Source organism: Delphinapterus leucas, chromosome 8, assembly GCF_059928025.1.
Source record: "Delphinapterus leucas isolate spDelLeu-1000000601 "Yukka" chromosome 8, BTC_Dleu_Yukka2, whole genome shotgun sequence".
Classification (NCBI taxonomy): domain Eukaryota; kingdom Metazoa; phylum Chordata; class Mammalia; order Artiodactyla; family Monodontidae; genus Delphinapterus; species Delphinapterus leucas.
In genome coordinates, this window is record NC_143136.1 from 11,307,906 (window position 1) to 11,332,746 (window position 24,841).

The 24,841-nt window shown below is 39.4% G+C and overlaps 1 protein-coding gene across 2 annotated transcripts in view; it reads right to left on the minus strand.

Moving 5' to 3' along the window:
* CCL20 (C-C motif chemokine ligand 20) overlaps window positions 1-15,049 on the minus strand; it is a 37,423-nt gene extending 22,374 nt beyond the window's left edge. Inside the window, exons 1-4 of one of the 2 annotated variants that reach the window (XM_022568322.3) lie at window positions 14,891-15,049; window positions 13,618-13,729; window positions 12,585-12,662; window positions 1-11,631 (exon numbers count right to left, since the gene is read on the minus strand). The exon at window positions 1-11,631 is cut by the window's left edge and continues 22,374 nt beyond it. In XM_022568322.3, coding sequence (XP_022424030.1) covers window positions 11,610-11,631; window positions 12,585-12,662; window positions 13,618-13,729; window positions 14,891-14,969 — 291 coding nt within the window. In that variant the 5' untranslated portion in view covers window positions 14,970-15,049 and the 3' untranslated portion in view covers window positions 1-11,609. Of the gene's footprint in view, window positions 11,632-12,584; window positions 12,663-13,617; window positions 13,733-14,890 lie in introns of both variants that reach the window. The other variant, XM_022568321.3, reaches the window with a different exon arrangement.
* Between the last annotated feature and the right edge of the window lie 9,792 nt (window positions 15,050-24,841).

Sequence of the window (24,841 nt, forward strand, 5' to 3'; positions counted from 1 at the left end):
TTCTAGGTACAAAGTCCTATGTTAGGCACTGCAAAAAATTCAAAGAGGTAGAAGCAATGTAATGCTTTTTTCATAAAGCAGAGCCCAGCATTGTGCACAGATGAAGCACAGGTGGTAGGTACAATTCATGGGAGAACAAGGTGAACACTCCACCACTGGGAGAGACACAACATGCTACACATGCTCAGAGGGATGAGGGCATAGCTTGGACCGGACTGATCTGGGAATGGTCCATGAAGGAGGAAGCACATGAAGGGGGTCTTGATCTAGATGGGGATGAGGGCAGCATTCTAAATGAAGCTGTAGAGAGAGATGTGTAAACAGAAAATGACAGAGTTTGCCTAAGCCATGGAAAGGAAGTCAGTGCGCCCGCAGCGCGTAGAGCACAAGTTACCCCAAGAGGCAGGAAGGGACGGGATCGCGGAGGGCCCTGAATCCCAGGCTGAGGACTTGATAGGTAATGGGAACCCAGGAGAAATGTATAACCCAATTATAATGGTAAAAATCGATTCCTGAGGATAAATATGGCAATGAATGCAAGGTGTTTTCCCATGGGAAGAGGTTAGAGGCTGGAAAATCTCTTAGACGGTGAAAGCAGCAGAAAGAAGGTGAGGGCAGTGAGAACAAACACCCTGTGGCAGCTCCAAAACAAGCCCCCGCCTGGAGTCCACACCGAGGAGAAGCTGCTGAGCTCGCCTAAAAGGGAGCACCTGGCCATGAGCTAAGACGGCCTTACCATTCCCCCATCTCCGCCAGCCTGACTAAACTTTAGACCTGTGTCTTCCTCCCTCTAGGTCCCTGACCTCCCTTTCCTTAGAGCGTCTATCATAGAAAACTTGTCATTCTAAATTCTTTCTCTGGCCCTTTGAAATTTAAACCATTTTTTGAAGTCTTTTGCCAGTTTTACAACTCAGGAGTGTCTTTCTCAAGCACCTGGGAACCATCTCTGTGAAATATAATCATCAAAGAAAATAGTGCCGCTACCTCCCAGACTCTGGGAAGGATGGAAGCCTAACCCCAGTGGGCACCTTGCGCCAAGTCACAAAACTGCTTTATGCAATGAAGATACAAGAAAGTTTACTCTTTTTTTTTGTCATGGGAGTGGTAGGTAAAGCCAATTAGCAAACACAGATGGACTATGATAGCCTACCCCGGCTCTGAAGAACCCTCCTGCCCTTTGTTTCAGGGGAATTAGGTCCAGACTTTAGTTCTGGCCTCTCTCCCCTATTGCAATAGCCTTGAACAAAGTCATCTTTGCTTATTTAACTTTGTGCAGTGCCATTTTTGCTTTGACAGTCATAGTGAAAGCCCAGTTGATTTCAAAAACCATGAATTTGCAATAGCACCAGACTATAGGTGGTGGAACTCTGCCACCAGGGCTTAGCCATCTGCAAATTAAGAATAAGAAGGGCTGGACTGAACCCCACATGCAGTGTTGTAGCTTGGATGTGGCACAAGGAAGCAAAAGGACAAGGATGTCGGCAGGAGAATTATTTCGGTGGCACATCATGGGGTTTAGGCTGGCTGGGGAAATAATTGGAGCCTGAAGATAGATGGAAAGAAAAGGGAGGAATCAAGAAATTAGAGGACTGGGTGGGATTTAAAAATGAAGCAAAGCAGATGTAAGGAAATGGGAGTAGTAGCAAGAAGAGAGGCAGCTGTCCTCAGAGAGGAGTCAGCTCAGTCTGACCACGTCACTCCTTACTGGAAGCCCTTTGCTGATTTCTCATTGTCTTCATGTGACTACTGACTCTTCCACTCTCCTCTCCCGCCACTTCTGCAGCATACATACACACGCAGACAGAAGCAAGTGTGTGTTTGTGCACATATGTCCTTCTCCCCACCTGAAACATGTCCTCACACACTGCTCAGCTCCTGTGTTTCTTGATCTCAGATGCCTTCTGCAAGTCCCAGGCAGAACCCATGTTGATCCCTTAACCTCCATAGCATTTCTATCACACAGTGATTTTTATGGGTTTAAAAAAAAAAAAAAAAAAAAAGCCTCTTCCTCAATTGTAGGTTCAAATGTGCAATTTAGGTTTTTTGTTGTCAGAGTTTCTTTTACTTTTGGGGGGAGACAATATTTTTACCCCCATAATTGTAAAAGGGAAAACATCCCTTTACTCCAGCTGACATTTCCACGTGGGCTGACCCATCTGCAGGCTGGTTTTGCATTTAGAGATTGTGAGCCGATTTTTCCAGTGGAGCAGAGAGGAGTGGAGGGCCGGTCAGGCCCAGACAAAGTCAGAGCTGAGTGAGCAGGGAGGTGGTGGCTGGAAGAGGCAGCGGGGAGCCCTGAGGGTGGAAGCTGAGGAAATGGAATCCCTGCTGCAAATGGAATCCAGGCCAGATGAAACCGCACCAGATGTGTTGAATCCAGGGAGCCACGAACAGGGTGAGGGAAGGTCAAGGCATTCACTGCAATTGCCTAAGACTCTATTTACTAAAGGAGACAGATGCCACCTGACCTATCTATTTGGAGCCTCTATCCAACATGTATTGAACCAAGGGCAGGCAGTTGGGGTCTGTGACAAAGAAAAAAGAGCTTCCTGACTCTCCTGTTATTGGGGGCAGAGTTGGGGGGACTCAGTGGTAACCTTCCCTTTTTCACAGAGCAACTGTGTGTCAGCTTCTGCCTTGAGAGGTGAATCAATCACTGCCAGGTAGTTCAGGTCAGATGGGAACCTTCATTTATTAAGTTTTGCCAATACTTTTCCTCGCAATGAACGTAGTCCCATCCCAATAACATGGCTGAGATAGATGCAAGAAAGCTTCTGTGACGGAAGACGTCACCTAAGGAACTGAAGATCTTGTGTGAAAACCTATTTATGCACCACGCTGAGTGAATTTATCAACACCTGTGATAAATCCCAAAGTTCTCAGGATCAGCTTCCATTCGCTCTCTTTGGCCTCTCTATCCATCTGTCAGGGCTGCTGGAACAAATACCGCAGGCTGGGAGGCTTGAACAGCATAAGTTAATTTTTTCACAGCCTTAGAGTCTGGAACTCCAAGATCAAGGTGTCAGCAGGATGGTTTCTTCTGAGGCCTCTTTCCTTGGCTTGTAGATGGCCATCATCTTGCTGTGTGTTTACGTGGTCTTCCTCTGTGCATATTTGTGTCCAAATGTCCCCTTCCTATAACGACACCACTCATATTGGATTAAGACCCACCCCTATGACCTTTTTTAACCTTAATTACCTCCTTAAAGACCCTATTTCCAAATACGGTCACACCTGAGGCAGTGGAGGTCAGGACTTCAACATATGCGTTTTGGGGGTGGGTGACACAGTTCAGCCCATAACAGCCCTTCACCTTGGATCCTGTATCTACCTGGGTCAGGCTCTAGACTTCATCCCTTAGGAATCCAGAAGTTCTCTTCTTCCCCAGATTTGGGCCTCTAAAGCACTGAGCTCATTATGGCCTGAGTCTGAATGAATCTAAATCCAACACTTTCCTCATCACCTGGAATTTGGGTGAACTTAAACTTAATATATTCCTGTTTTTTGATGTTGAGCTGCATGAGCTGCTTGTAAATTTTGGAGATTAATTCTTTGTCAATTGCTTCATTCGCATATATTTTCTCCCACTCTGAGGGTTGTCTTTTCATCTTATTTATGGTTTCCTTTGCTGTGCAGAAGCTTTTAAGTTCCATTAGGTCCCATTTGTTTATTTTTGTTTTTATTTCCATTTCTATAGGACGTGGGTCAAAAAGGATCTTGCTCTGATTGACGTCATTGAGTGTTCTGCCTATGTTTTCCTCTAAGAGTTTTATAGTGTCTGGCCTTACATTTAGGTCTTTAATCCATTTTGAGTTTATTTTTGTGTATGGTGTTAGGGAGTGTTCTAATTTCATTCTTTTACATGTAGCTGTCCAGTTTTCCCAGCACCACTTCTTGAAGAGGCTGTCTTTTCTCCATTCTATATTCTTGCCTCCTTTATCAAAAATAAGGTGACCATATGTGCATGGGTTTATCTCTGGGCTTTCTATCCTGTTCCATTGATCTATATTTCTGTTTTTGTGCCAGTACCATACTGTCTTGATGACTGTAGCTTTGTAGGATAGTCTGAAGTCTGGGAGCCTGATTCCTCCAGCTCCGTTTTTCTTTCTCAAGATTGCTTTGGCTATTCGGGGTCTTTTGTGTTTCCATACAAATTGTGAAATTTTTTGTTCTATTTCCTGAAAAATGCCATTGGTAGTTTGATAAGGATTGCATTGACTCTGTAGATTGCTTTGGGTAGTATAGTCATTTTCACAGTGTTGATTCTTCCAATCCAAGAACATGGTATATCTCTCCATCTGTTTGTATCATCTTTAATTTGTTTAACCAGTGTCTTATAGTTTTCTGCATACAGGTCTTTTGTCTCCTTAGGTAGGTTTATTCCTAGGTATTTTATTCTTTTTATTGCAATGGTAAATGGGAGTGTTTCCTTAATTTCTCTTTCAGATTTTTCCTCATTAGTGTATAGGATTGCAAGAGATTTCTGTGCATTAATTTTGTATCCCTCTACTTTACCAAATTCATTGATTAGCTCTAGTAGTTTTCTGGTAGAGTCTTTAGGATTCTCTATGTATAGTATCATGTCATCTGCAAACAGCAACAGCTTTACTTCTTCTTTTCCAATTTGGATTCCTTTTTCTTCTCTGATTGCTGTGGCTAAAACTTCCAAAACTATATTGAATAACAGTGGTAAGAGTGGACAAACTTGTCTTGTTCCTGATCTTGGAGGAAATGGTTTCAGTTTTTCACCATTGAGAACTATGTTGGCTGTGGGTTAATTGAAACATCCACTATGGAGAACAGTATGGAAGTTCCTTAAAAAACTAAAAATAGAACTACCATATGACCCAGCAATCCCACTACTGGGCATATACCCTGAGAAAACCATAATTCAAAAAGAGTCATGTACCACAATGTTCAACGCAGCTCTGTTTACAATAGCCAGGACATGGAAGCAACCTAAGTGTCCATCGACAGATGAATGGATAAAGAAGATGTAGCACATATATACAATGGAATATTACTCAACCATAAAAAGAAACAAAATTGAGTTATTCGTAGTGAGGTGGATGGACCTAGAGCCTGTCATACAGAGTGAAGTAAGTCAGAAAGAGAAAAATAAATACCGTATGCTAACACATATATATATAATCTAAAAAAATAAAAAATGGTTCTGAAGAACCTAAGGGCAGGACAGGAGTAAAGACATAGACGTAGAGAATGGGCTTGAGAATACAGGGAGGGAGAAGTGTAAGCTGGGATGATGTGAGAGAGTGTCATGGACTTATATATACTAACAAATGTAAAATAGATAGCTAATAGGAAGCAGCCGCATAGCACAGGGAGATCAGCTCAGTGCTTTGTGACCATCTAGAGGGGTGGGATAGGCAGGGTGGGAGGGAGACGCAAGAGGGAGGAAATATGGGGATATATATGTATGTATAGCTTATTCACTTTGTTATAAAGCAGAAACTAACACACCATTGTAAAGCAATTATACTCCAATAAAGATGTTAAAAAAACAACCTTAATATATTCCTGTTAAGATAACTGATATTCAAGTGACGAAGGAGGACAGCAAGAACAAGAAACACGAAAAAAGTTTTCCATGTTAAGCCTTTCAAACGTGTGACCATTGACTATTAAAAATGCCTGGATTCTGGGATTCCCTGGTGGCTCAGTGGTTAAGAATCTGCCTGCCAAAGCAGGGGACACACGTTCGAGCCCTGGTCTGGGAAGAGCCCACATGCCACGGAGCAACTAAGCCTGTGCGCCACAACTACTGAGCCTGCGTTCTAGAGCCCGTGAGCCACAACTACTGAGCCCAGGTGCCACAACTACTGAAGCCCACGTGCCTAGAGGCCGTGCTCCACAACAAGAGAACCACCGCAATGAGAAGCCCACGCACCACAATGAAGAGTAGCCCCCCACACATGCCACAACTAGAGAAAGCCCGTGTGCTGAAGCGAAGACCCAACACAGCCAAAAATAAGTAAATAAACAAAATAAATAAATTTATTTTTTTTTAAATGCCCAGATTCTAGTAATTAGAGGAATGGAGAATGTGTTGTACCATGCCAGAGCTTGGGCAGCGTTTTCTATAACTACTTTATTGTACCAGATTTATTCATCAACCTTGTTTATCTGTTTCAGTTAAGTCAGAACCATAGAAAGAAAACAAATTTGCAAAATCACCAAAGTCTGTGGATATAAATGGTGCTTTGTGCTAATTCAATCACCAAATTGAGGCCATAGTTAAGTACCTTACATTAGTCCCCAGTTGGAATCTTGACACTTGGTGGAAAAGTCAATACAATGAGGAATAGTTTACAGTCTGAGTAATTTGAACTTATGACCTATCCTTTTTCAGTCAGAAAAAGTCAGAGTAAGCCAAGGCCTAGTACAACAGTCCTCCATAGACCTTATTTCATCACAGAAAATTAATAGTATACTCTTGGGTAGGTTTAATCACGTTTGTCTTTCTTACTTTATCTAGATTCCTTGCTCAACCAAGGGGAAGACACAGGCATTGCTTCTGAAAGAAAGAAAGTAAATTGTGGCAGCTTCTTCACAGATATGGGGAAGTTCTACATCCCATCCCCATCCCCAAGTGCCTTTATTCTTCTTTCATATTATACATTTATTTGGTTATATGTTTTTTTTCCTGTCTCTCCTTCCATAAATCACATGAAAGCAAGGACTTTGTCCTGCTCATTCTCAGTGACCAGAACGATGACTGACTCATAGTAGGTGCTCAATAAATAGCCGTTGACTGAAGGAATGAATGGGTGGAGAACATAGCTTTCACTCAATAAACCATTATTTAACCAGAAGGAAAAACCTGTGATACGTGCGTAGCACTGCTGGGGAAGAAGGTAACCAAATCACAACTGGAACTTACTCCTTGACAAGGCAAACTTTTTAAGTCTTTTTGATACCAAAGTAAGAAAGTCTAAAATGTTCTATGTTCTAACACTTTGATACCATCTAAAATACCAGAGCATACAGATGATTATAAAGATGACAAAGAACCAACAAGAGAACCAACGTCAAGGAACATTAGACACCACAGGGCTGCCTTACTGACACAGAAACACCTTTATACCAGTCGCCTGGTCAGAAACTTGATACCAACTAATTCCATCATATCTCTAAAGACCGTGTGACCTTAGGTAAATTCCTTAGCTTCCTTGACCCTCAGTTTCTCTGTCCCCAAAATGGGCATAAAAATAGTACCTACCTCATGTTTAAATGAGATAATACACTAATGAACTTACAAATGATATTAGCATATCGCTTGCTGCTTACTAGTCTAGGTTTTATTAACGATGTGATTACTACCCAAACCCAAACACTTGCATGCATCTGTCCTTTCTCATATTTCTCATGCTTTCATCTGAATACTGCTGTATACCTCCAACCCATTTCCATGATGTCCAGCTCTGGCCTTTCCTAACAATTCTTTCCTGTCCTTCCAGCTTTTGCTCCCCTATCTCCTTGTCTTGGTTGAAACTTGAGTCTATGGCAACAGCACTCCCCTTATGGTTTTCTGAAGATGTCCACAGAGCCAGAAGCAGGTAGAAACCAACATTCTTGTGCTTCCATGATGGCACTTCTTCATTTCTATACACCTCCCCACTCTTTGAAGTACACGTGTGTCATTAGACCATCTACTTCTCCTCTTTCTGGCTGTCAGTCGAAGGTCTTGATCAGTTCTTTACTTGCCTTGAAAAATCTGGCCCAAGTTCACTACATCCTCTTTCACTCCTCTGGCTAACCTCAGTTTAGGCAACTTTATAACCATGCGGCACAATGACACTTATAAAGTGGTCTGGTCCCATTCCCCAACCCAGCCTCTATTTACAACTAGGAGTCAGGGAACAAACTAAGTAACACCACGGGAATGCAACCACCGAAACCCAGAAGGTGGGAACTCAGAAAAAGTTTCCTGGTTTCTCCAAAACATAAATCACAAAGGAAAAAGAGAAGGATGGTAATGATAAGAAACATAGATTAAACTTAAAAAGAAACAAATGACACAAATGCAGTGTGTGGACCTTATGTGGAGCTTCATTCAAACATATCAACTGTAATAAATAAACAAATACAACCCTTTTTTGAAACAAACAGGGAAATTAGAACATTGACTGAATATTTGGTGATATTGGGGAATTAGTGTTGATCTTTAAATCTGTGATAATGAGACTGTTTGTGTCTTTTTAAAAGTCCCTGTTTAAAAAATACATATAAATATGTGTATGCATGTTTAAGTATATATTTATATTCATATATAATAATTTGATATTGGGGAATTCCTTCAAAGTAAGTCAGGGTATATAAGTGGGGAGAAGTTGGGCAGAATATATGTAACCAGATGGCCATTGGTTGGTTGAAGCTGTTACTCTGGGGCTGGATGGATGTACGGGGGCATGAGGGAGCCATCTGGGTAATCTTGAATGGCCCAGAGTCATCACACAGGCGTGTACAGATGCAAAAATTCAGCTAAGCTGTACACTTACAGACTTGTGCATTTTACTGCATTTTACTGTATGTAAATTATACCTTAATTTAAAAATTAAGTAGAAAATACCTTTTCCAAAATGAAAAAAAGAAAAGAAGAGCTGCGAATTGGGAGCAACTTCTGTAATCCTTGAACATGGTTAGTGCAGTGAGACTAATGGATTAAACTTTCAATTGTACGGCTGAGACTCTGTGCTGTACTCTGATCCCAGGCTTAACGATCTGGCTTCGTGATTCCAATTTGAACTCCTGGGGGTAACGCACTGATTTGCACAGGTGCTTTTACCCATGCACTTGACAGCGGAATGTTCTCATTGTGATTAATAAATTGGCTCCAGAAACTCAGCTAATAGGTGTTAGGACTCCTAGTCCCAAAGAATTCACACACATTCAGAGCACTAACAAAATGTGCTACTTTCCTGATTCAGCAAAGCTCACCTGGTGAGACCTCCCAGCAGCAGTCGGCCAAATGGGCCACTGCCCTTGACAGTGGTCCTCTCTGGCTGTGCTGCTCCAGGAAAGGGTGACTGGTGGTGGTGGGGAGGGGTGGCAGAGGGAGAGTTATCTAGAATGAGTCTCAACAATTCCAAGCCCATCTCTGCTTCCTTTCTTTTTGCCATGGCCTTAACTGAGGTCCCACCGTTTCTCACCTTACTCATTGCAGCTCTCTCTGTATTTCTGCATCCATCTTCCATCCCACCTCCCTTTCCTCCTGCTTTGACTTCTTCCATGGTTCCCCTGTGTTTCCATGTTCAAGTTCAAACCACTATGCTTAGTTGAGGTAGCAGTTTTACTTAATTTGCTGCTGCTCCATCCTACACCCACTCCTTGCATACGTCCCGCTTCATCCAGTGTTACCCAACTGGTGGCATAATTGATATCTGGGTAAGAAAATTCTTCATTGTGCCAGGCTATCTTATGCATTCCAGTGGGTTTAGCATCCCTGTCTCCTGCCCACTGAATACCTTAGTATCCCACCTTTAGACATGGTGACAACTAAAATATGCCCCCAGATATTTCCAAACACCCCCTGCTGCTCCTTTTCCAATTGGGTGTCTCCTACTTGCCCTTCATGCCTCGACTCAAACAAGGGCTGAACCATACACAATTGCCATCTTCATAGTTCAAGAGCATCGAATATCGGCTATTTAATAAGGTTCAACTGAATATTCTTTTCTTCTGGAAACCCTCACTACTAATGCCCTGTCCCGTGCCTTCCTTTATCCAAGTGCTTACCACCCTGTGTTGTCAGAGCTGATTTTCTAGCCATCCCCTCTCTCTTCCCACGCTGCTCAGCACTAATTACCTGGGAGTGAGCACCAAGTGCTAACTTAATTTCCTGGCATCTCCAGCTTCACTTGGCTCGGTGCCTGGCTCATAATAGGTGCTAACTCATGTTTGATGAACAGTCAAACAGGATATTGAGCATACTTTCCCTGATGGCTCAGTGTTGTTATTTATGAGCACAGAGATGCCTTCAGAGCCTACTGAGTGTTTGGCTCTACACCAAATGACCCACCATTGCCCGCATTATGGATGTGCGTGTCTGGGTTTTAAATCCTATCATCAGTGTGTCTTCCTCCACTCATCCTGCATGGCTTTTGGAATCTGAAGCAGACTGTCCAGAGTGCTGTGTCGGGCACTCTGTGAACTTAAGTACATGACTATTGTGACAAGAACTACCCTGGTACAGGGTCTTTTCATCTTATTTCTGGGTTCTTGCTAGGTTTCACACATTTGTTGTCTCTCTTCTGGTTACTGAGGCAATCGGTTTCTAAAAACCCTCTGCATAGGACTTCCCTGGCGGCGCAGTGGTTAAGAATCCTGCCAATGCAGGGGACATGGGATCTAGCCCTGGTCTGGGAAGATCCCACATGCCACGGAGCAACTAAGCTTGTGCACCACAACTACTGAGCCTGCGCTCTAGAGCACATGAGCTGCAACTACCGAGCCCACATGCCAGAACTACTGAAGCAGAGTGCCTAGAGCCCGTGCTCCGCAACAAGAGGAGCCACCGCATTGAGAAGCCCGCGCACCGCAATGAAGAGTAGCCACCGCTCACCACAACTAGAGAAAGCCCGTGTGCAGCAATGAAGACCCAACGCAGCCAAAAATAAAATAAATAAATTTTAAAAAATAAACCCTCTGCATAATCATTTTCTTTTTGGAAAGTGCTTAAAGATGACTCAGGAGGACTTATAAAGTAGAGAAATGTTCCTCTGCTGAGATGCCCATTCCTAGGACCATGGCTGGTGACAGAATGACAGACTAAGTGATTGCTCAAGAAATTTTCTAAATAGTTGTTGTGTCCCTGGAGTCACAAAATAGATAGGCATACTTTTTTTATTTTGAAAAGTTTTATATCAAGAAATATTAACCTATGTCACAGATAGAATCTTTCTAATTTTTGGTTTAAATGACTTTGAATTTTTTTTTTAATTCAAAAAAACCTTTCCATTATAATCCATATAGAATGAAGTCCAGGACCACAAGGGGTAGAGATAAAGGGAAAAACCAGGAAGAAGTAAATGGGGAATACAATTTTCACAACATTTTCGTATTTACTAAACTCTTAACTATTCTTAATACACCTCTTAATAAATGCTATTTAACTCAATCCACAAACAAGTTTTGGTTCTTTTATGTTCAATATTTATTCTTCTTATCATTTTCCTCTTTAACAAGGTAATTACAACAATTTAGGAAACAGAACTATATAAACAGAAGAATGTTAAGTGTTTTTTTTTTAATAGCCTTCTGCTTGCAAGAAAGTCCATTTATCTTATTCCTCCAAGCATAACTTTATACCGCATACTAAACCAAATAGCTTATAGAAAACTAGTATTAAATAGCAAAACGCAAACAAAACCACATATATAAATAACATAACATAAAATAGAGTATAATGTGATGCTTAACAAAGCAAACTGTGATGCAATATGAATCAACTTCACTAATTGGACAAGTCCAATGAGACACAAATCAGATAAGCTCTGAACCTGCAACAGTGTGTAAGTGAAACTGCCGACTCAGCTAGGTTCCTTTTGTTCGTGGGCCGTGTCCAGTTCCAGTCCAGGGAGTATCCATTTTTACATCTTCTTGACTCTTTGACTATAAAGAGAAAAAGAAGAAAAAAATAAGCAAAGATGGGGTGCCTGGTGTGTGGGAATGTCTTTGGTGCCTACAGATTGCCTCAGACACCCCAATCTCATCTCAGGATACCAGGCAGCTCAGAGGCCATATGAGGAAATCAGGGTTCAGAGAGGATGGACCCTGCCCAACATAACCCAGCTAGCTAAGGACAGAAACAGGATATGAACACTAAGGTTGTGTCTTCATATTCAGTATCTGGCACCCTGGTGTGAGATGATTCTGTCCATTGATAACATGTCACTCCATTATCATCAGTGTAAATCAGAGCCATTGATCTCTTTTTAACTGTTTATTTTTTAGCTTTTAACAAACGAATGTCATGTAGTCTGTAAATTATATAAATAAGAGGTATCTTTGCAACAAGAATCAAATGCATAGAGGAATCTAATACGTCGTGTGAAAAATCATTAAATTAAAAACAATTAAAATAAAAATGGGGCTTCCCTGGTGGCGCAGTGGTTAAGAATCCGCCTGCCAATGCAGGGGACACGGGTTCGAGCCCTGGTCCAGGAAGATCCCACATGCCGCAGAGCAACTAAGCCCGTGTGCCGCAACTACTGAGCCTGCACCCTAGAGCCCGTGCTCTGCAAAAAGAAAAGCCACCGCAACGCGAAACCCACATACCACAATGAAGAGTAGCCCCAGCTCACCACAATTAGAGAAAGCCTGTGCGCAGCAACAAAGACCTAACGCAGCCACAAATAAATAAATTTATAATAAAAAAAATTTAAATTATCTGTAAGTGGTTGAAAAAATGAATTTTTTGTTTTCATTGTCCAATTCACACTACCCTTTAAAAATGTCATAGTGCTTAGGCTAAAGCATCCCAGCAAGCCTGCGATGCAACACTCTGAACACCACTCTTTCCCAAACATTTGGAGAGAGGATGGTGGATTGTAAACGTTCCATACCTGAGGATATGCACTACATGTTTCACCCAACTCTTCTTTGGATCTGCACACACAGCTAATCTTCTCTTTGTGTATAAGCTGAAAAAAGTCAGAGAATTTGATTTATGTTTCAATTTCATTTATTGTTTAAATGGGTTTTTTTTTTCTTTTTTTCCACAGGACATGCAATGGAAATTTCATATTCCAATTGGTGGCTCTACGCCCTAAACATTCTATTTGTTTCAGAGGTGAAAAAAATTGCAAAAAAAAAATTTCTTCTTATAAAGTTTGATGCAAGAAATAAAAGTGATTCTCCCTGACTTTCTCTGCAATCTAACAAAAAGTTGTGCAGTAACAGGAAGATAAAGTCCCAGAATTATTTAAGTTTGTTGTTGGTGGCTACATGAAATATGTATACATCTGATCAATACCTTATTTCTTTGAAAATATAATACCCTATATAAATCAAGAATATTATATGAGGGGCTTCCCTGGTGGCGCAGTGGTTGAGAGTCCGCCTGCCGATGCAGGGGACACGGGTTCGTGCCCTCGTCCGGGAAGATCCCACATGCCGCGGAGCGGCTGGGCGCGTGAGCCATGGCCGCTGAGCCTGCGCGTCCGGAGCCTGTGCTCCGCGACGGGAGAGGCCGCAACAGCGAGAGGCCCGCGTGCCGCAAAACAAACAAAAGACTATTATATGAGCTGGTGTGACTACTCTGAGCTTTAGCTTATAGCTCAGCCACTTTCTGGTAGAAGATGCTCATTTCAAAGTTTAGGTGTTTCACGTTTTCCTGAGATAGTCTCTTAGTAGCTTATAAGTTTATCTTCAAAAGTGATTTTGCCCTCAGCTATGTTCATTTTTTTTAAACTAAGTTTTGCCTTATTCCAGTTCCATTTAAAGTGAATTTTGAAGAATAAATGTACTACTAAAACACAGCTAGATTTTTGCCACATGAGTTATTTCTGAATGAAACTCCAAAAAGGCAAAGCTTTTTCTACATGAAATTCTCACGTACTCCTAATACAAATGAATTAGAATCCCTTAATAACTTACATGACCGCATTGATGTCACAAGCTTCATTGGCCAGCTGCTGTGTGAACCCCACGATAAATTTGGGATGAAGGATTTTTTCTGTATATTGGAGGCAGCAGTCAAAGTTGCTTGCTGCTGAAAAGAAATGAAAGACATTGAGTCCACATGAATGAACTTATGCTGTGATAGGTATAGTGGAACTACTTGAAGTTGTGGAAAACCTAGAATCTGATTTATATGGTAAATAAACTATTTAGAGGAACACCTCCAATATCTTTGAGACCCATTTTAACATAGTTTCCAGTTCTCTTAAAAAAAAATAGTTTGTGTACTGGGAAATTTTGGTTCAATAATACAGTTTAGAAGCACATGAGACATCAGTCTCATAAAAGGAATATCTTTAGTAAGAAACACAAACTGACAGTATTTTATTTCATTCACTATAATCACTCAAGAATATGAGTACCTTCCACTTGAAGAAACCCTTATAAATAACCTTCTAAATTCAGAAAAAAAAGTAAATTGGCAAGTTTTAATCTATTATCTGGCTACTGAATATTGAGAGGAGGGCAAGGACAAGAAGTTACAAAGAAAAATGTGATTTATAGGAGCTGTTAATAAGAGCTACAATTAAAACACTTTGAAATTGTAATATTAGTTAATGGGAATTTTGTTCATAAAAGTTCAACACGTGTATTTTCAGGAATGCACCTGTTGCTAAAAGTGATGTCCTCTTAGTAATAAAGCAATTCTTGGGCACTCCCCTGAGTTAAATTACAACCTACTGTACCCTTGACCTGCTGTAAGTGATAAATGTAATCCCAAAGTTGGCAAGTGATGTCCCCAAGGCCTTGCAAGGATGAATTCAGGTGCCATAATCTACCCCTAAAGGATGAGTTTTGAACTCTGCTAAAACTATTCAGTTGGGAAATGAGAAAGCTAGGGAAATGGGAGAATTTTCTACATTTCAAAATGGCCCCATTCACTGGTAATGTTACACAATTTACATCTCTCCCAGAATAGCACTTTGGGTTGTTCTGGAGTTAGAGGGTCTCTAAGAGCCCACCACCACCGCCCCCCAAATTTGCTGGGATTGACAGCAGAGAAAAAATCCTGATAGGCAGCAGTAACCTTTCCCTCTTCCACTCACCAATGAGATGACAACCCCCATCACTTCCTTTTGAAGATTGTCTAACAGGCTTCCAACCCTTGGGGACCCCTAAATGAGCTCAAGGCTTAGAGAAAAATGAAAATAGTTCTTCATCCTGTGCCAGCAGAAGGAGTGACACTTACCTTCTGACTTGCTGCAGAGGTGGAGTAGCAGCAGTGACATCAAAGCAGCCAGGAGCACACTCTTGCTACTGCACATCATTTTCAGCTCAAAGAATAGATGTCTCAGTGCTGGGTACCTAGTGCCTGGGAGAGCTGTTATGATTGATAGCAGCCTGGGCCTGGGATGGCCCTACTTATAGCAAATATTTGAATGCACATAGAAGGCGTGTTCTCACATGGGGTTTTCCCCATTGATTAACCTGCCCCATCATGTCGTCACAAAGAAGAAACCACAGGGAAAACTTCCTGCCTTTCCCTAATGTTGGGAAGGTGTGAAGGGCAGGATGGAGGGGGAGGGAGGGTTAAGAAGGGGAAAATCCTGTAAAATCCTTTGAATTTGCAAAGAAGGAAACGCAGCTCAGCCCTGCGTCCCAGAAAAGATGTCTGTCCTGTTTTAACTTAATCTCTTGTCTCTGAAAAGAGAGGACAAGGATTAACAATGACACAAAGATAAGCCGCACTCGGGAACATCCCAGAACTCCTATTGTTACACTCTGATTGCTTTCCAGAGCCAATAGGGGAGGGAGAGGATGAGGCAGGACACCAAGCGTACTCAGGCATTTACAATTTCATCGTTGCTGCTCAGCTGTCACCAAAGACCTTGAATTTCTGGGCTATTACGCAGAGCAGGTAATAGAGCAATGCTTAGTAGTGTCCCCAGTTTTAGTGGAAAATACCAGCTCTTAAGTGAGGCTCAAGTTTCAGCTTTATCTTAGTTTCAATCTCACTCTTCTAAATCTTCTACATTTTACATGACTCTAATCAACATTGCAGCCCAGAAAATGACCCTCATCTGCCCATAACTCTTCATGCTAATGTGGTTACATAACTCAATACAAAGCCTCAGAAGAAGAAAAAGAAAGAGGAAAAAAGTAGGAAGAATATCACTGTATGCTAGGAACTGGGTTTGCAGGAAGGGTATGACTATAAAGAAACACCACAAGGGAGTTTTGGGGGGGTGGCGAAGTTATTTTCTATCCTATTATGGGAATGGTTACACATCACTACATGTGTTAAAATTCACAGAAATGTACATCAAAAGAAAAAAGTGAATTGTATTAGATGATCATTTAAAAAATAAAGTTTAAAGATATCAAAATCATAAAAAAAGAACTGTCCACTATAAACAAATAGATTGAAAGTAAAAGATCAAAAAAGATATGCCATGCAAAGAATAAACAAAAGAGAACTGGAGTTGCTATGCCTATGTCTAAAAACACAAATTTTAAAACAAAAGAAAGTTACTAGAGATAAAGAGAGAGTTCCATAATGATAAAGGATCAATCTGTCAGAAAGATATAAAAATCATGACCATATATACATCTAACAACAGCACCTCAAAATACATAAAGCAAAAACTGACAGAATTGAAGGGAAGAATAAACAATTCAACAATAAAGGTAGACATTTCAATACCATATTTTCAATAATGAATAGAAAAACTAGACAGAAGATGCACAAGAAAACAGAAGATTCGAACAACACTATAAACCAACTAAGCCTAACAGACATCACTAGAACATTCTACCCAACAACAATAGAAGAGGCATTCTTCCAAAGTTCATATGGAACATTCTTCCAGATAAATCATATGTTAGGCCATAAAACAAGTCTTAATAAATTTCAAAGGATTGAAATCATACAAAATGTTTTCAAACCACAATGTAATTAGAATTCAGTAACTGAAGAAAATTTGAGAAATTCACAAATATGTGGATATTAAACATTACATGGCTAAATAACCAATGTGTCAAAGAAGTCATAAAGAAAGTAGAAAATACTTTGAGATGAATGAAAATGAAAACACAACATACAAAAACTTACATGATGCAGCTGCTCAGAGAGAAACGTATAGCAGGGATACATAAAATAGAGACTAGCAAAAAATAGAGGAAATCAAAGTAACCAAAATTTGGTTCTTTGAAAAGATCAACAAAATTAACAAGCTTTAACTAGGCTAACCAAGAAAAAACAAGGGAGGGGTGGAGTGAAGAGAAGACAAATTGTTAAACTCAGGAATGAAAGAAGGGGCGTCACTACCAACTTTAAGAAATAAAAAGGACTAAAAGGGAATATGATGAATAAGTGTATGCCAATACATTAGATAAAATAGATGAAAGACACAAATTATGAAGCTGACTCAAGTAGACATAGAAAGTTTGAATATGTAACAAGATATCAAACTGGTAACTAAAAATATTTCCACAAAGGAAAGTCCAGACGCAGATAGCTTCGCTGGTTAATTCTACCAAATATTCAAAGAAAAATGAAAACCAATTCTTCACAAACTTTTTTAAAAAGTGGAAGAGGAGGAAACAATTTCTAACTATTCTATAAGGACAGTATTACACTGATATCAAAATAAGACAGAGACATCACAAGAAAAATAAAACTACAGACCAGTATCTCTTATGAATACAGACACAAAAATCCTCAGCAAGACACTAGTAATCTGTATCCAACAACATATAAAAAGGACATAAACTAGGAAATGTAATACACAATATTAGCTGAACAAAAACAAAAACCGTGTGAAAAGCATTTGACAAAAATTTAACACCCTATCATAGTAAATGCTCAGTGAACTAGGAATAGTAGAGAACGTCTTCAATCTGATAAAGGTCATCTATGAAAATCCCACAGCTAATATCATACTTAATGTTGAAAGACAGAAAGAATGCTTTCCTTCTGAGATCAAGACCAAGACAGGCGTGTCCACTCTAACCACTACTATTCATCATTGTACTGGAGGTTCTAGCCAGGATAATTAGTCAAGAAAAGGGGGAGGCACCCAGATTGGAAAGGAAGTAGTAACTATCTTAATTTGCAAATGAGATAATCTTGTATGTAGAAAATCCTAAAGAATCTACTAAAAAACTATTAGAACTAATAAGTTCATCGAGGTTGCAAGATTCAAGATCAATATACAAAAAAATATTAATTGTATTTCTATACAATATCAATAAACAACTTGAATATAGAATAAAAAAGCAATTACTTTTACAATAGCATAAAAGAATAAAATAGCTAGGTATAAAATTAACAAAACAAGTGAAAAGTAACTTTAAAACTACAAAACTTTATTAAAGAAATTAAAGAAGACTTCTAAATAAATGGAAAGACGAGCGGTGGGATGAATTGGGAGATTGGGATTGACATATATACACTAATATGTGTAAAATAGATAACTAATAAGAACCTGCTGTATAAAATAAATAAATGAAATAAAATTTAAAAAAAAAAAAGAAGCTAAACATACACTTACGATATGACGCAGCCATTGTACTCCTAGGTATTCACCCAAAAAGAGTGCATATGCCCCCACAAAAATTTTTCCACAAATGCTTATAGTGGTGTTTTTTCAAACCAAATAAGCGATTATAGTTGATTTACAATGTTGTATTAGCTTCAGGTATACAGCAAAGTGATTCAGTTATATGTATATGTGTATATATATATATATTCTTTCTTCAGATTCTTTTCTATTATAGGTCATTACAAGATATTGCATATAGTTCCCTGTGCCATGCAGTAGGTCCTTGTTGTTTATCTATTTTATATAGAGTAGTTTGTTGTTTATCTATTTTATATAGAGTAGTTTGCTGTTTACCTATTTTATATATAGTAGTTTGTATCTGCTAATCCCAAACTCCTAATTTATCCCCCCCCCCCACCGCCACGTCCTTTCCTCTTTGGTAACCATGAGTTTGTTTTCTATGCCTGTGGGTCTATTCCTGTTTTGTAAATAGGTTCATTTGTATCACTTTTTTTGGATTCCTCATATAAGTGATATCAAATGAAAAAAAAACTTTTTAATTTAAATAAATAAATAAACGGAAAGACATCCCATGTCATGGATTGGAAGATATCCTTGTTAAGATGGCACTACTCCCTAAATGGATCTACATATTCAATACAAGTCCTATCAAAATCCCAGCTGAGTTCTTTTCAGAAATGGAAGATACTCAGACTCATATAGGATTACAAGGGATCCCGAATAGCCTCCTGATGACAAAACTTACTATAAATCTACACTAACCAAGACATGTGATACTGGCATAAGTGTAGACACATAGATCAAGGAAATAGAATTGAGAGTCCAGACATAAACCTTCATATCTATGGTCAACTGATTGTTTATTATGGTGCCAAGACCATTCAATGGAGGAGAGAATAGTCTTTTCAGCAAATGATGCTGGGACAACTGGATATCCATATGCAAAAGAATGATGTTAATCATGTTAATGATTAAGTCAAAATGGATCATAGACTTAAATATAAGAGCTAAAACTCTGAGCCTCTTAGAAGAAAACATAGAAGTAAATCTTCATGACCTTGGGTTGGGCAATGATTTTTCGGATATAAGAACAAAAGCTCAAGCAACAAAATAAAAAACCAACTGGACTATATCAAAACTATAAACTTTTGTGCTTCAAATGATACTATACAAATGTGAAAAACAACCCACAGAAAGATAGGAAATATTTGCAAATTATTTATCTGATAAAGGACTTATGCTGTATCCAGAATATATGAAGAACTCCTGCAACTAAATAATGTAAAGATAAATAACCCAACTTAAAAATGGACAAAATACCCAAATAAACATTTCTCCTATGATATATAAGTGGTCAAAAAGCACATGAAAAAATACTTAACGTCATTAGTCATTAGATAAATGTAAATCAAAACCACGACATACCACTTCACATCCACAAGGATGGCTATCAGCAAAAAGATGGATGAGTGTTAGCAATGATGTGGAGAAATTGGAATACTCACACATTATTGATGGGAATGAAAAATGGTGCAGTTGCTTTAAAAAACAGCTTGACAGTTCCTCAAATGGTTAATCATAGCGTTGCCATATGAGCCAGCAATTCCACTCCTAGTACACTCAAGATAAATAATATATCTCCACATAGAAACTTGTATGAATGTTCATGGCAGCATTATTCATAATAGCCCAAAAGTGGAAATAATCCATATGCCATCAACTGATGAACAGATACATAAAATGTGGTGAATGTATACAATGGCATATTCTTTGGCAATAAAAATGAAAAGAGTACCGGTGGATGCAACAGCATGGGTGAACCTTGCAAACATTATAAATAAGGGGAAAAAAAGAACAAGCACAAAGGCCACATATTGTAAGATTCCATTTATATAAAATGTTCAAAACCAGCAAACCTACAGATACAGGAAGTAGAATAGTGATAGTTGAGGGCTAGATTGGGGTGTTAGGGGAAAGGCAGGGGAAGGGAGAATGACTGCTAATGGGTATGAGGTTTCCTCCTTATTTTTTTTTAATCTAAAAATAGATAGTGATGACAGTTTGTACAACCCTATGAATATACTAAAACACATTGAACTGTGCACTTTAAAAGGGTGAATTTTATGGTATGTGAATTACATCTCAATAAAGCTCATAACAACAACAAAAAGTCTCCACCCACCTATATATAACACTCACCCCACAGAACCTCTTTGTTTCTTTTGCTAGATGTGTCATTTCATATCTGTCACTTAGAAACTTCTTAAAATATGACCTTCGACTGATTTTTTTGTTCAGTCAATGAACATGCTAATGAGAAGGTTAACATAAGAAAATTATTTCAAACCTAATTTATTAGAAGGCTATTAGCACACTGGTATTTAGCTTCTAGCCATTCTTTTCAAATATCTCAGACATTCCTGATGAGTCCTAATTCCCTCATGTAGTAGAATCTCAGCAACTTGCTCTTTTTTTTTTTTTCCAGAAAAAACATTTGACAAGTGTTTTATGTGGAAGGTACTTAGTGGTACATACAGATGGCTAGAACATGATGACTGCATTCAAGGCAACTTATAATAACAAAATTAAAATGAACAAATAACTATAAAACCAAGCAATATGGTTAAGTGCCATATTCACATTATATGAAATATTTTTGTAGAAATTAACAAAAGTGATCATTTAAAAATTACTTAACTCCCCTTCCATTTCTATGATGTATGAACACAAGACATGCCATGCTGACTTAAAAGAGTGACCATCTAAAACTTTTCTCTTTCTGATAGGGATTCCATGAAAAGTTTTTGGAAGGTGGTAGAAGTTCCTTTTAAAATAGCATTTACTGGGAACTAAGATCCCACAAGCTGTGCAGTATGGCCAAAACAAACAAACAAACAAAAAATAGCATTTATTGAGCACCTACTAGGCGGTACCAGATATTTTAATAAAGAATGTGACATTTGACTTCTCACAGGGCTGTATGTAATGCAGAAGACAAAGAACCAGACAGGCCTGAACTTTCTGGCTTCCACACCAGTGGGTCCTGACTATAGTTGAGCTTCAAAGAACAAACATGGTTCTTACCATGGTTTTTGAAGAGTACCAAATTATAGAATTTCTAAGATAGAGAAATGTGGAGACCATCTAGTTCAATACCTTAATTTTGAAGGTGAGTACACGGAAGCAAGAGAGATGTTTGACTTTGTCAGCACCGAACCATGAGGACCAGATCTAGAAATCAGATTCTCCTCCCCAGGTCAGAGATTGTTCCCTATTTCCTCCTCAAGGTTTTATTATCTGATTATTTAATAGGTGGAATTATATACCATCAGCCTAAATGTTGTTTTCTCTAGATAGTAACACGAGTTGTAATTTCCGTACTCACGCTCGTAACCAGCAGACTCAGACTGTACCAACGTTTCCTGTACACGGCCATAAAACCTCACCTTACCTGAAGCCAGCAAGGTAAGGCTATCAGGCAGTCTGAAGATAGCGTAATGAGGTTGATGAATGGAGAAGAACTGCATTTGATGTGCCGGCATCCAAGCCCATGGTGGGCTCATCCAGACACAGGACAAGTGGATCTGAAATCACCTCCGTTCTGAAGCTGGTCTTCTTTCTCTCTCCTCCAGACACACCTCAAATTAGCTGGTTTCCCACCTTGGAGTCCACCACTTTGCTTATATTCAAGTCTTGAATGATTTTGTTAATGTGCTTGTTTTTTGATTAACTGCTCATACTTGCCAAATGGCTGCTGAAAATTCCAAGTTTTCTCTTACTGTCAAAGTTCCCATCTTGCTATCATCTTGGGCTACGTAACCTGTGGTACTTTTGCAGTTGGCAGGTTGAGGGTTTCCTCCTTTGCGGCCAGTATGCCTGACAATAAGGATTTGCCTCCCCTCAAGGGTCCAAAAATCACATTAAGACCAGGTTTCATCACCCACTGACAACCTTCAATATCTCCTTCTCCACTGTTTTGGCCAACTAGGAAGTCACTTTTCCCCTTATCTTGCTAGCAAATATTATAAAAACTTAACACAGGTCAAACAGATTAACATCCCAAAACCCATGGAGGGCACAGCAGGTGGACCACTGGTGCTTCTTTTTGACATTGGGAAAACAGAAACGTTCTTTGCAGACACCTAGAAAAAATTTTCTCTACTGTGCCACCATGAGATGGAATAAATCTTTCCCACAGAATTTTTTTTAATATATATGTATTTTATTTATTATTATTATTTTTTTTTTGGCTGCATTGGGTCTTCGCTGCAGAGCACGGTCTTCTCTCTAGTTGTGGCATGCAGGCTCCAGGATGCGTGGGCTCTGTAGTTTGCGGCACGCGGGCTCTCTCGTTGAGGCGCACAAGCTCAGTAGTTATGGCACGTGGGCTTAGTTGCCCCACAGCATGTGGGATCTTAGTTCCCCAGCCAGGGATTCAACGTGCAACCCCTGCATTGGAAAGCGGAGTCTTTATCACTGGACCACCAGGGAAGTCCCTCCCACATAATTCTAAGTGAAATTCTGAGTTACGAAAATGCGAGGGCCACTTCTTTCCTGCTGTGGAAAATCATCTCTGCTTGGTCTTGAATTTTAAAACATGCACATGCCCTGCATGCACGCACACAAATGCATACAGATACATAAAGGGAAAAGTACAGGGGGAAGGGCAAAGGACATGAATTATTATCCCTCAAAGGAAAGATCCAGAGAGGATGAGTCATTTACATGGACCCTACTGTTCACTGAAGGGGAAGGAGAGAAATTCATCCATTCAACAAAGATTTCTGTGCACCTAACAAAGTCTCTACCCACATGCAACTTGCATGGTAGTAGATAAGACAGACAAGAAACAAATAAATTAACAGATAAGTAATTTAATATTAGATAACGTAAGTGTTATAAAGAAAAATAAAGTGGGATACTGGAAAAGACTGTCCATGAGTGCCATTTTAGGTAAGGAGATCAGGAAAGCATCTCTGGGGGAGATACTGAGCAAGGACTTAAATGAATAAAGGAGTGAGCTTTGCAGATGTCTAGAGGAAGAGCTTCCAATGTGAAGGGAACAGCAAGTGCAACATCCCTGAGACGAGAAAGTGCTTGGGATGCTTGAGGGACAGTGAGGCCAGTGTGCTGGAGGATATGCAGTGAGGGGCAGAGTGGTATGGAATGAGGACAAAGAGGTAGCCAGAAGGAAGATTAAGGAAGGCTTGTTGGCCTTGCTGAGGAGTTTGCCTTTTGTTCTAAATGGGTAGATCTGTGTAGGCAAACAATGTGCCCTGATTTAAGATTTTAAAAGGCTCCTTGGCTGCTGTGAAGAGAACAGAATAGAAGCAAGGAGGGCAGTGAGGAAGCTTGTTTATACTAGGGTGGACATGGTGGAGATGGTCAGAAGCAGTTGAATCAGGAATATGTTCTAAAGGTAAAAAGAACGGTTATTGTATATGAACTGGATAGTGAATGTGAAAGAGAAAGAAAAGGTAGAAATGACTCCAAGTGTTCTGTCTTGAATAACTAAGGAAAAAAATAAATAAATAAAAAATAACTAAGGGAATGGTAGTGCAATTTAATCAGATGGGGAGCAGTGAGGGAGGAGTGGATTATTGGGGGAAGGATAGAATCCAGATTTCCGTCCTGTCTGTAATGCCTAATGGACATCCAAATGGAGAAGTCTCTTCCCCCACACATGACAATCTAGGCTTGATTCTGTTTATTGTAGCTCAGGCATAGCTGAAACCAAACCTAATTTTGAGGACCCAATAATTGGTTAGAACCAATATAAAATCAAGAATTGGTCAGAACCCAATATAAAGTTCCTTAGAGACCATTTAGTCATTTTTTAACATTAGATTGTATTTAATTCAGCAAAATTTCAAACAAACAAAAAATCAGACTTTCAATATGGCCAGAGGGATTGGTTGTTTCACTGTATTTTTCCCGTTAACATGTGTAACAGAATCTTCACTCTTTGTGCTACACAGTGTGTTACCCATTACATGTCTAAGAAAAAATTTTAAAGCAGTGACGGACATTTGAGGGGAAAATGTTTTATGTAATTCAAAACTATTTTTTGAAATCCCAGTTTTTCCAGAATGTCAGTCATTGCTTAATTCCTTTCCCATGTCAGAAAGGAAAGATGACATTTCTACAAGAAATAGAGGCCACAAAAACTCATACAGGAGAAGATATGCTACTGTCTGGGGGAAAAGTGCTTTGGATACATATAAAAACTTCTCCTATACATGTGAAAGTAAACCACATTATCTAAAAAAGTTTTAAATACTTCTCTTTCTTTCATATTAACTTTCAGGTTCAATGTTCTTGTGATCAAAAAGTTTGTCGTTAGACATAGGAAACAAATTATGGTTACCAAAGGGGAAAGGTGTGGGAGAGAGAAATTAGGAATATGGGATTAACAGATATACGCCATCGTATATAAAATAGATAAACAACAAGGATTTACTGTATAGCACAGGGAACTATATTCAGTATCTTGTAATAACCTATAATGGAAATGAATCTGAATCTGATATATATATATATCACTTTGCTGTACACCTGAGGCTAGCAACAATATTGTAAACCAAATATAGTTTAATTTTTTTTAAAGTTTGTTGTTACTACATGATGTAAAATAA